The sequence below is a fragment of the Pelophylax lessonae genome, assembly GCF_965119305.1.
Source record: "Pelophylax lessonae genome assembly, chromosome: 2".
Classification (NCBI taxonomy): domain Eukaryota; kingdom Metazoa; phylum Chordata; class Amphibia; order Anura; family Ranidae; genus Pelophylax; species Pelophylax lessonae.
In genome coordinates this window covers 672,258,863-672,271,917 of record NC_138769.1, presented here as the reverse complement: position 1 = coordinate 672,271,917, position 13,055 = coordinate 672,258,863, and the positions used below count along the sequence as shown (strand labels likewise).

General features: G+C 41.1%; 1 protein-coding gene across 1 annotated transcript in view; it reads right to left on the bottom strand.

Annotated features, from left to right (window-relative positions):
- Positions 1-13,055, bottom strand: part of ANGPTL5 (angiopoietin like 5) — an 83,482-nt gene that overhangs the window by 26,568 nt on the left and 43,859 nt on the right. The window contains exon 2 of the mRNA XM_082247840.1: positions 8,863-9,040. Within this exon, the coding sequence (XP_082103966.1) occupies positions 8,863-9,040 (178 nt within the window). The remainder of the gene's footprint in view (positions 1-8,862; positions 9,041-13,055) is intronic.

The window sequence follows — 13,055 nt, the reverse complement described above, 5'->3', positions numbered from 1 at the left end:
TACCCCGAGTGTGGCTCAGGGTTACCGCTAATGGCACTGAAATTCCACCCTAAGCCACACTCTGGAATACTGCCAGGGAGGTTAAATCCCCTGTAATTAAAAAAAAAAAAAAAAGCTTTCTTTAGGAAGGTTTTGTATTGCAAAAATTATTTTATTTTCCATGAAAAGTTTACAGGCAAAATAATGTAACAGAAGGAAAAAATACTTTTTTTTAATATATATATTTTATGTATTCTTTGAATGCAATACTAAAAACTAAAATGAAAGAACACAAATGATAAAATGTTTACATTTCATCATTTTCGTAAAAAAAAAAAAATCATAGAACAAAATAGGTATGGGCATGAAAGCTAATTTAATGTTGTATGATAATTGTTCTGGTTATAGCATATAACGTACAAAAATAAATCTTCATGTTGGATCAATAAAAGGGGTGGGGGAGGCACACTTACTAGAGGGATGTGCAGTAGCAATTGGAAGCAAATGGCCCAAACAGTTGTTTATGCCGATAGTTCTCTTTGAGGTGTGATTTACTGAAACATGCACTACAGTGAGGAAGAGGAGCTTTGCATCCTACTTCCATTGTTACCCGGACCTTGTCTGACCTAGGCAGTAAATAACTGCATTTGCAGTATACGTTTATGAAGTTTATTTTTTTTTTTTTATGCAAAACCACACTTTTATATCTATGGGAAGTTAATTTTGATAAAAACAAAACTACAGCTATTTATAGTAGTATTTATTTCCATATCTATATATGGAAATAAATATCTATATATGGAAATAAATAATTTTATGGTATTTGTAAAGAACTACTGTTATGGAATTCCCTGAACTAACACAGACACGTGGGGGAAAATCAAAGCATAAAACCTAAAAATGGAATTCTCTTGTTTGCTTCTTTTCCATCTATTACATACACCATTGGAGACATTTTGTTATATATGCTCCATAAGTGCAAAAGTATCTGTTGAGCATTTCTGAAATTCTGAGCTGTCCTGTGTCTTGCGCACAACCCATGTGTAGCGGACGCCCCGATAGAAAGAGGGGTTTCGCCGCTAGAGATGTTCTCTTCCCCCTAGTGGGAGGGATGCTGTAGAGTAGGGATTTAGCGATCCAAGCAGAAGGGAGATAGAGCTGGTATAGCTTTCTCCCACAAACATGAGATGACACTCTATGCTGTGAGTCTAACCAAGAACTGTTTATTACATTCCCAGACATACAGTTACACACAGCTAAGGGGATCTCCCCTTAGCCTTGCAGGGGGGGGGGGGGGGGGGGCTGTAACATTACATTACATTAACTCAATGCCATGAGTCCTGTCATCTTCCTTTGTTCAGAGGATGGATAAAGCGGAAATAAAATGCAATAAAAGGGCAATGTCCCAAACTCATAGGAAAATGACACGAAGGGGTTTACAATCCAGGGACAGGGTGATCCGTCACACATAGTGACCGTCACACCATGTGTTATCTCAAGTAGCCCTCCCAGGTCTTATCATGGACAATATAACAATTACTCTCCATGTTGTAAGAATGAGAAGAGTGGGAGGAATTCAGTAGTTTGACATAGGGCAGACACCATTCCTTGAAATTTCCATACAGAAAAAGGCATGTATTGTCAGACCACAACAGAAACTTAGGAACTAAGAACAATTCCAGCACATCAACAGGCATGCTTCTGTATGGAGAAATGTCCATGTATTGCAGAGATGTGCTGCATATGCTTTTTATATTAAAATATTATCATTTGTCATTGGGACATGGTGAGGTCTGGCACCAACAAAAGAATTAATCCAATAAATCCTAATGATCTAACATTGTTTTAGCTGAAATAAAAATATATTTTTTGAGTTTTACCAAAGATTTTCTTTTTTGCCTATTAGGAAAGAGCAGTGTGTTAAAGGATCTGTCATAACCCTTGTACAGACATACTATTTTGAGCATACAAAAGACTGTAGATATTAGATTCTCAGCGGGAGACAAGGAGAGAATAATTCAAAGCGATTTAGCCAAGTGAACTGCCTTTTCATCTTGCTTTAGTGTCTTTAGGTTATACGTTGGGATATCTCATATAATATTTGTGCCTTAAGGGGAAAAAAAAGGAAGGCTTTGGGTTCAGCTCAAAATAAGTACATTTTTATTGTAGCTGGAAATAATGTGAGATGTGTATGGCAGATGAATTAGAGCCATTGCCAACCAAAAATCCTTCTCAAGGCTCCCACAGACTAGGGTTGTCATGTTTTGACTTTTTCTATGTCCCCAAATAGGATTGATTTGGCTTCATGACCCTCTTGTTTTCCATTTCAAAAGTTTTTTATTAAAGGTTTTCACGGATATTAAAAACAAACATTAGTACAAAAATGGCTCATATAGCAGAAACAAGGTGCAATACAAATAAGATACATATGATTAGTATATCCATGGAATAAAACTTAATCCAAACAGGTCAACAACATTATTTAAGGAAAGCCATGGTCATCATCCAAACCACACCGGCACATCATCTACCGACTCAACTGCAGTCACCTCAGAAGTGGCGAGCCAGGTAAAAAATTGTGCCCGGACAACCTGTTCGGGATAGCTGAGCATACCATAAGAGAAGGGTGAGAGGTACAAAGAAAATAAATTGAAGAGAAGAAGGAAAAGAGGGAAAAAGAAGAGAGGTCCAGGGCAAAGTCAGCGACATTACATCATTCCTCAAGAGCTAAACAACAAGGTACATTAATGAACCAAGGATACATGCACGGCCTCCAAGTCTGTTCAAACTCTTTGACGAAGTCCTGCAAAATGCTGACAATATTTTAATGCAACACGATCCAAGTAGTTTTTTTCTTAGCCTGCGCTACAGCAGGTTCCTTCCAGGATCTGGCTGTGGTCATCTTGGCCCCCAGCAAAATAGAGACAATCAAACATTGGAAGCCTCTAGTTAAACCAGGTACAGGAATGTTGAGAAGTGCAAAATTAGGAGTCTGGGGCTCAGACTGTCTTATTACCTTACGCATAGGCATGCACAGGGGGTGTGCCAGGTGTGCCTGCGTGCACCCTAATCACTGCATTCAGTGCAGATTCCCCCTATTGCCTGGGCTCCCCCCCCCCCCTTGTGTCCAATTCTATAGGCCTTAGTCCCGGTTCACACTTCTGTGATGTGGGAACGCTGTGAATATACAGCGTGTTCCCGCATCGCATCCGTACCCCTGGCAGTTCACACTGCCATATGCGATACGCAGGGGATGTCAATTAAAAGTTAACGACACCCCCAGTTGAGATCGCATATCGCAGTGCAATCTGCAAGTTCGCACAGAATCGCATCGCACTAGTGTGAACCACCATGCGATCAGATTCTGCTGCGGATAAAAAAAAAGGGTCATGTGCGTGTTTAGTGTGATTGCAGTGCGAATTCAGCCATACAAACTGTATGGCTGAAATTTGCACCGCACAGACATCGCATGTAATTTAGGAGCAGTGCGCTCCGAATTACATGCGATCTCTGTGATCGCACTAATGTGAACCGACCCTTAACATCTCATCCTGGAACAAAAGGCCGGGTTGTTGAATAAATGTGCTAAGGGACAAAAATAAGACACTAAATCATTATTAGAGCGAAGCCTATCCCATAACGCCATTGAATGAGAGAGGGTAGGTGCTAAGATGGGCTCCATGACCCTCTTGAAGTGAAGAAAATCAACTCCCCACAAGCACAAATAGAGAAGTAAATTTTGACTGAGTTTCTAAATTTTCCAACGCGATGAAATAATAAAAAAAATAAAAAAAGTGTTGACTGGAATGAAGCTCAAAAGAGATCATGTTGTCATCTTTACAAGAAAAAAAGAAAAAAAAAAAGCTTAATGGAAACCAGGTCTTTTAGTACTTACTTAAGGCCCGTACACACGCACCGATTGCTGGCCGTAAATTTTCGGCCAACGTCCGATCGGCCGATTGTCGGCTTGTTAGTATGATGCTTCCGAAAACCGACTGCGACTTTTCGGCCGCACAAAATCTGTTGTGCAGGCTATAAAATTTTTGTTGGCCGTCAACAGAACGGCCGATTGTTCGTCAGTCAGTACAGATTTCGGCAGACAAAAATGTGATGAGCAAGACTGGGCATGCTCAGAGAAGAAAAAAACCTGGAAAGTAAACCAGAACATGACATCACTTCTGAAGTTGGTTTCTGTCGGCCAACAAAATTCCAGTGCAAGTCTAGAGCACATTTTAACCAACACAACAACACTGGATCGGTCGGCCAACAATCAGTGCGTGTGAACGGGGCATTACTTGTCACATTGCCCTCACCACAGTTCTGTATTCATAACATACTGCCACCTATAGAATTGTCCTCCACACTCCTTGGAATTTTGGATGTCTGGTCCCCCTCTCTAGTCTTTAGTTTCTTCCACTAACCTGTACATCACCAGAGCAGCCAAAAACACTACAGGGTGCAGTAGGGGGGTTCGCCATTTGACACATCTGGAAGTGTGCAATGTGCTGAAGATTCTTTAGGTAGTCTTATCAATTGAATGCAGTGGAGAATGGTGGTGCAGTCAGCAGGACAGGAAAATAAAACTTCCTTTTTAACATTATTGTAAGCTTTTAAACACAAAATCCACCTTGGTGTGTGCCTGTTCTGTGTGTGTTACCTGTAGCAATGATGGCTTGGAGGAGTCCAGAGAGTGTGGCTGTTTTTAAAGCCAAGGAAAGCCTTTCTTTTGTAACCCGTATAAGCAATTACTAAAGACAAGGCTTATCTTTGTAACTAAACTAAAGCATAAAGACAGGCAGTAGCATGACTAGTTTGAAAAAGAACCTGTCGGGAACTAGCATTTGCTAAGAATGTGTATCTTCATCCTTAAGCCATTATAATATTGTAGCCTTATATCACTTGGATAGGTGTGTGTGTGTGCTGCTATTTACTTGTTGTCTTTTCCTGGCAAAAAAAAAAAAAAGAAGAAAAGGTGACAGCTTAGCATGTACACTTTATTACCAAAAGTATTGGGATGCCTGCCTATACATGCACATAAACTTTAATGGCATCCCAGTCTTAGTCCGTAGGGTTCAATATTGAGTTGGCCCACCCTTTGCAGCTATAACAGCTTCAACTCTTCTGGGAAGGCTGTCCACAAGGTTTAGGAGTGTGTCTATGGGAATGTTTGATCATTCTTCCAGTGCATTTGTGAGGTCAGGCACTGATGTGCAAGAGAAGGCCGCTCTAATTCACCCCAAAAGTGTTCTATTGGATTGAGTTCAGGACTCAGTGCAGGCCAGTCAAGTTCCTCCACCCCAAACTCGCTCATCCATGTCTTTATGGACCTTTCTTTGTGCACTGGTCCAAATCATTTGGTGGAGGGAAAATTATGGTGTGGGGTTGTTTTTCAGGGGTTGGGCTTGGCCCCCTAGTTCCAGTGAAGGGAACTCTTAGGGCGTTAGCATACCAAGACATTTTGGGCAATTTCATGCTCCCAACTTTGTGGGAACAGTTTGGGGATGGCTCCTTGCTGTTCCAACATGACTGCGCTTCAGTGTACAAAGCAAGGTCCATAAAGTCATGGATGAGCGAGTTTGGGGTGGAGGAACTTGACTGGCCTGCACAGAGTCCTGACCTCAACCCAACAGAACACCTTTGGGATGATTTAGAACAGAGATTGCATGTCAGGCCATCTCGTCCAACATCAGTGCCTGACCTCACAAATGTGCTTCTGGAAGAATGGTCAAACATTTCCATAGACACACTCCTAAACCTTGTGGACAGCATTCCCAGAAGAGTTGAAGTGGTTATAGATGCAAAGGGTGGACCAACTCAATATTGAACCCTACTGACTAATGGGCCATACACACTAAAAGATTTTCTGAAGACTTTTTCCTTTAGATTTACCAAAACCAGATAATATGAGGTCAAATCTAAACACTTTCAATTTGTATACAATCTAGCAGGCCCTTGCACTACATAGAAAAGGTAAATCTGAAGGACAAAGTCTTCAGAAAATCTTATAGTGTGTATGGCCCTTTAGACTGGGATGCCATTAAAGTTCACATGCGTGTAAAGGCAGGCAGTCCCAATGCTTTTGGCAATATAGTGTATGAGAACGTTTGTAGACCTATCTCTGCCTATTTTCCATTTGAAAGATTTTTCCACACTTCCTGTCAATTTCAAGGGTGTCAAACAGAGCAGGAAGTGAACACAAATCCTCCAAATAGAGACACAGCAACAATAAAAACACATTTTCAGTAGAGTTAGGAAGGCCTAGATCTCATATTTGTCTGCGTCTCCAAGAGGGAGATTTCTCCCTGCCATCTTGGCAGTAAAATATTAAGCTATAAAATATTAAGTCATAACAATATAAGAGGCTAAAATCTGTCCTTGAAAAAACTCATGATAATAATTTGCTGTAGGTGAAGCATGGGGCTATAATTTGGAGGTTGTTGTAGTACAACATTTATTAATTGGTGCCGCCATGATCTTTTACTGGTTTTTATATTTTGCTTTAATAAAATGTATACTTTTAACGACATTATCTTGTTATAAGCACCTTAAATTTATTTTTTAAATAACACAATATATGTTGCTATGTGCCCTTCCATTGCTCCCACAATAATTAATGAAGATCTGCACAGTTTTACACAACTGGTGTGAACGAGTCATTAGATTAGATTATTACAAATGCACATCAATAAATAGGAATGAGCGGAGTGCTTACAGCTCTTAGGGTCCTTTCACACGGCGATCCGATCAGATCCGCCTGTCAGTTTTTTAGGCGGATCTGATTGGATGCTCCATGCATTCCTATGGGGCAGTAGATGTCAGCGGAAACATGTCCACTGACACCCGCTGCCATCTGCATCCGATGTGGTCCGTGAAATCCGGATGGATGGAAACCCTATTTTTCATGCGTCCAGGGGATCGGATTGGATGGGATCGGATGAGAATGGAAATGTGGTCCGCTCTTATCCGATTCCCCATAGAGATGCATGGGGCTCTGACACCTCCCTCTCCGCACACAGAGCGGAGAGGGAGCTGTCACCTGCCTGCTTAGTGGGGATCAGTGTATCGATCCTCCGCTGAGCAGCACATATCCACCAACGGAGGCGGACCGTGTGAAAGAAGCCTAACGGCAGAATTACCAATTTCATTGTTGGTAAACTTCCACTTAAGCAGAAACTCTCAAAAAAGAAAACATACAGCATCAAACAGATACCGGGTTATCATGTATAGAGATCTTTATCTGTATAAATTACAAATGGCAGACAAAACCAGTGTATTGTGTTTGTTGTTTCTAACTTTTTTTTGTGTATATGTGTTCATTATTTGGGTTCTACTTCACCCAAATAAAAGACCTCTCTCACCCCACTTGAGTTGCAGTGTTATCTCAAATGTGTAGATTTATTACAGGCAAATAGACTACACACTTTGCAAGTCCAGAGCTTATTAAATGAGATGAAGTATTGCTGATTTCCATCGTCCAATCATTGCAAGCAAAAATGCTGGGTTTATTTTTATCTTTGCATGTGTTTGAGTGTTCTTTGCAAAGTGAAGCCTTATCTCATTTACTAAACTCTGGAGGAACTGTACTTGCAAAATGCACAGTGTATTTGTCTTTAGTAAATCCACTGGTTTTTCGCTTCCCAGTCCTTCAAGATTTTTACACTCCTGGATGTGCAGAATACTCGCATTTCACAAACATTTTACAAAGTTCTCCTGCTTTTCATGTCAATTTCATTAAACTGAGGACTCTCAGTTTCACCCATCCCAATTATTGAATGGTTCTTCAGCTGCTTGTAAAAATTAGAGAGATTTTTTTTTTTCAAGAAAATCTATAAATCCTTGGTCTTAAAAGGGAAGTATGGCCACACTTTTCTTGTGGGTCACAGGAGAGTATTTAATTGTATTTTCCTGTGACCCAGAGTCAGCTTATAGCAGGCTATTGCTTGCTGTCATCACAGAACCCCTCCAGGCTTTGCAAGGATTCCAACCATATTGTCAGGATCCATCCAGCTGCCTGATTGACAGCTGTCCCGGCCTCCTCTCCAGCCCAGGGCTCCAATGAGTGTAGAGCAGCAGAGCAAAAAGCAGTGATAGTCACTGCTCTGTGCAGACTGGGAACTGAACGATCAGCAGGCATGTAACTGTTCATTTCTCAGGCTTAGAGCAGTATATTTGTTTTTTTTAATTCCAATACTTCTCCTTTAACTACCTCCCGCCAACTATATAGACTAATGATGGCGGGCGGGATGCCCTCTCTTTCTGGGACGACGTCATATGATGTCACCCGTGTCTCATTGCACGCCAATGGTGGGCATGCTGTGTCCCTAGGAAACGGCACAACCCTGATCTCAGTAAAGAGCCAGTGAAGAAGCTCTTTGCCCATGTGATCAGCTGCGTCCAATCACAGCTAATCACATGTAAACAAGGAAATGCTGGTTATCATCTCTCTTCGCCTCACACTGAGAGTGTGGGGAGAGGAGAGGCGATCAGTGGCATCTCCCCACAAGGGAGACCTGTACTGATAATCAGGGCACTGATCATTAGTGCAGTCCCAACTGTGTCCATCAGTGATGCCAGTCAGTGCTGCCTTTCAGTGCCCATTAGTGCCTGCTCATTAGTGCTGCCTATCTGTGCCGCCTATCATTGCCCATCAGGTTAAAGAAGCTTGAGCATCAAAGTTATGATTTACACACTAGAAAAACTCTAGAAAAAGTGGTGGTGACTCATGGGAAGTGTACAGTAGGGCAGTTAAAAATTGTTCACTTCAAACAACCAATCAGGACACATTTTTTGTTTTTCACAGCAACCAGAATGCTGCAGTAGGATGAGCAAAATTTCAATTTATCAAACAATTCAGAAGTATGAAGAACCTCAGAAGACACTTACTGCACATGTTGAGTTTTTTCTCCCTCATTATTAAGGACATTTCTTGGCAGAGTTGAGCACATTGTTGGTTACTTGCTGGCACACTTGTAGACTTCATTTTCCTCCTTGAGGAAGAAGTTACATTTTTAAGAGTTTCTTCTACAACGTTGACTGATGTGATCCCATCCATTGCATTCCCCTAAGAGCAAAAAATGATTACAGGTAAATGAGTTGTTGCATAAAATGGACTGCATTCTTCAGGGCATTTCCAAAATACCGTAAATGAAACTTTTCTCATTATTTTACTTATTTTCTGTGATGGTATTTCAAAAATAGAATTTCAGATGCTCTCTTTAGTGCCTATACAGGTGCATCTCATAAAATTAGAATATCATCAACAAGTTAATTTCAGTAATTCAATTCAACAAGTGAAACTCATATGTTATATAGATGTGTTACACACAGAGTAATATATATATCAAGCATTTTTCTTTTAATTTTGATGATTAAGGCTTACAGCTAGTGAAAATCCAAAAGTCAGTATCTCAAAAAATTAGAATATTACATAAGACCAATAAAAAAATTAAAAAAAGAATTTCTAATACAGAAATGTTGCCTTATTGTAAAGTATGTCCATGTACAGTATAGTATGCACTCAATACTTGGTCAGGGCTCCTTTTGCATGAATTACTGCATTAATGCGGTGTGGAACGGAGGTGATTAACCTGTGGCACTGTTGAGCTGTTATGGAGGCCCAGGTTGCTTTGATAGCAGCCTTCAGCTCGTATGCATTGTTGGGTCTGGTGTCTCTCATCTTCCTCTTGACAATACCCCACAGATTCTCTATGGGATTTTGGTCAGGCGAGTTTGCTGGCCAATCAAGCATAGTGATACCATGATTATTAAAACAGGTATTGGTACTTTTGGCAGTCTGGGCAAGTGCAAAGTCCTGCTAGAAAATTATACCAGCATCTCCATAAAGCTGGTCAGCAGTGGAAAGTATGAAGTGCTCTGGAATTTCCTGGTAGAGGGCTGAGTTTACTTTGGACTTGATAAAACACAGCGGACCAACACCAGCAGATGATATGGCTCCCCAAATCATCACTGACTGTGGAAACTTCACACTGGACCTCATGACACTTGGATTCTGAGCCTCTTCACTCTTCCTCCAGAGTCTGAGACCTTGATTTCTAAATGAAAGGCAACATTTTCCACAGTCTATGATGATTTTTGCAGCGCACTGTGCCAAATTGCACGGCAATTTATGGCAGCACAGAACATCACACTGCCATACATTGTCATGAGTGAAATGTACGTTTTCACATAAAGTTTAAACAGAAAAAAAAAGGGAGCCGTGTAACGTTCTAAATTGCGCACTGCACTGCCCCCTATTACAGCTGGTAGCAGAGAGATGCCAGAGTGGTGAATCGCTCTGGCAGATCTGCATTGTTGTGTAAAAACAGCCTTAACCACTTACCGCAAAGTGACGTAGGGCTACGTCGGCAAACTTTGTGCTGTTATACCGGGGTGATGCCTCTAGCTAGAGACATCACCCCAGTACTGTTGTTTAGAGCCGGCGGTCGGCTTTCCGGCGGTAACGACCGATGCGGCTCGGGAGCCGCTCGGTCGTTACGCCGGCGAGCGGGAGGGGGTTTCCACCCCCCTCCGGCCACCTTCCACGACTTTGCCCGGATCTCCCGTCCCACAGGCTGGATGGAGTCCCGTTCAAAGCCAGACGCGGCTTCAATCGGGTCTCTGATGACGTAACCCGGAGGCGGCGTACATGACGTCACGTCCAGGTTACTCTGCTGCTAAAGGCGGCAAATTTAAAAAATGAATGTATTCAAAAATGCTGTTTGTGGCGTTTTGAATACATGGAAGGGAGGGGTTTGGGGTTTTACATAGTGGAGGGGTTTGGGGTCTTTTAGACCCTCGATCCCTCCATAAAGAGTACCTGTCACTGCATATTGCTGTCACAAGGGATGTTTACATTGCTTGTGACAGCAATAAAAGTGATCAGATTTTTTTTTTTTTAAAAAACCTGTGATAAAGTTAAAAAAAAAATAAAAATAAATAGGAAAAAAAAAAATGTTAGCTGCCCCTGTCGCTGTTAGCTCGCGCACGAAAGAAAACGCATATGGAAGTCGAGCCGCGAATGAAGTTGCTGTTCAAACCACACATGTGAGGTATCGCCGCGATCACCAGAGAGTGAGCAATAATTTAAAAAAAGAGCTACACTCTAACTCTAAACTGGTAACCGCTAAAACATTTTAAAGCGTCGCCTATTGAGATTTCTATTGACCGTAGTTTGTCGCCATCCCACGGGGGGGGGGCGCAATTTTAAACCGTAACATGTTGGGTATCTATTTACTCAGCGTGACATCATCTTTCAGAATATACAAAAAATGTGCTAACTTTACTGTTTAGTATTTTTGAAATGTAGTGAAATGCGATTTTTTTGTAATTTTTCCAAAAAAATGGCGTTTTAAAGACCGTTGCGTGACAAAAAAATATTGCAATGACCGCCATTTTATTCTCCAGAGTCTTTGCTAAAAATATATATATATATAATGTTTGGGGGTTCTAAGTAGTTTTCTAGGAAAAAATACTGATTTTAACTTGTAAACAAAAAGTGGCCGAAATAGGCCTGGGGCTTAAGTGGTTAAGGGGGCAAATCCTTCTGGGGCTGAAGTGGTTAAAGTAGACCTTGACGGTCAGAAACATGTACAAATGTAAAGAAGCATGAAGATATACAAAACAAAAACAGAGATTACATTGCATAAATCAGAATAATACCAAGGCCTTGAGGTATTAAAATAAAGCAGCATACATAATAAACCCAAATGTAATAAGCATGGATAGTTTTTCCAGAAAATATTTGTGATGTACTATCAGGAAAATGTGTACAATGAAACATTGGTATAAGAATTATAACAGAAAATAAAACTTTGGGGATACAAGAAAGTATAGTATAAAAATCAGGTTTTTGAAGACAGAGACCTGTCCTATTGATCCCATTTTTTATTAACAATATGCATTGAGTCATTAACCGCTTGCCGACCGCCGCAAGTACATATACTGCGGCGGTCAGCCCCGGCCAGGCAAAGTGACGTATATATACGTCACTAGCCTGTCACCGGCTTGTGAGCCAATAGCGGGCGAACACGTCCGCCCCGGCTCGTTCACTAAGGAGTCCGAGTCCGATGTCCGCCGGTCACACTGCGATTGTCGGTAGAGAGGGAGAAAGGCAGGCGGCTAATGTAAACAAGCCGCCTGTCATTCTCCCCTGTGTAAAAATGGAGATCAGACGGTTCTACTATGTAGGACCATTGATCTCTGTTTTTACACCAGTAGCCATGTCCAATCACAGTTAGAATCACGCCCCTAGGACACACTTAACCCCTCCCTCTCCAATAAAGTTAACCCCTTCCCTGCCAGTGTCATTTTTACAGTAACAGTGCATATGTATAGCACTGATTACTGCAGTAATGTCACTGGTAACCCCAAAAATGTCAGTCAAGGGTCCGATCTGTCCGCTGCAATGTCGCAGTCCCGCAAAAAAAATCGCAGATCGCAGCCATTACTCGTTAAAAAAAAAAACACCAAAAATCTTTCCCTTTGTTAGTAAACGCGATAACTTTTGCACAAACCAATCAAAATACGCTTTTTGCGATTTTTTTTTTTTACCAAACATATGTAGCATAAAACAAAGTGGCCGAAAATGTTAAAAAATTTAGATTTTTACATTATTTTTGCAAAATTTACGCTCTTTTTTTGTTTATAGCGCATGGTCAAAAAATCGCACAGGTGATCAAATACCACCAAAAGAAAGCTCTGTTTGGGGGAAAAAAAGGACGTCAAATTCGTTTAGGTACATCGTCGCACGACCGCGCAATTGTCCGTTAAAGTCACGCAGTAAAAAATCGCAAAAAACCCCCTGGTCAGGAAGGGGGTAAAATATTTCGGGGCTTAAGTGGTTAAGTATACGATAAATGCGTTCAGATAGTTTAATCATTTCCATTCTTACTAATACTTGTGGCCATGGGAGAGAGAGGTAGTGCACCAATTATAAGTTATCATCCATTGGATAGAACTAAAAAGGGTGTAAAATAATCTGATGCAAGAAGTAGGTATATCTGGTATAGAGGTAAATAAAAGACATAGATGAGGAGTTAGGGGGATTGTTTTCCCTGCTAACTGTGATATCTTTGTTT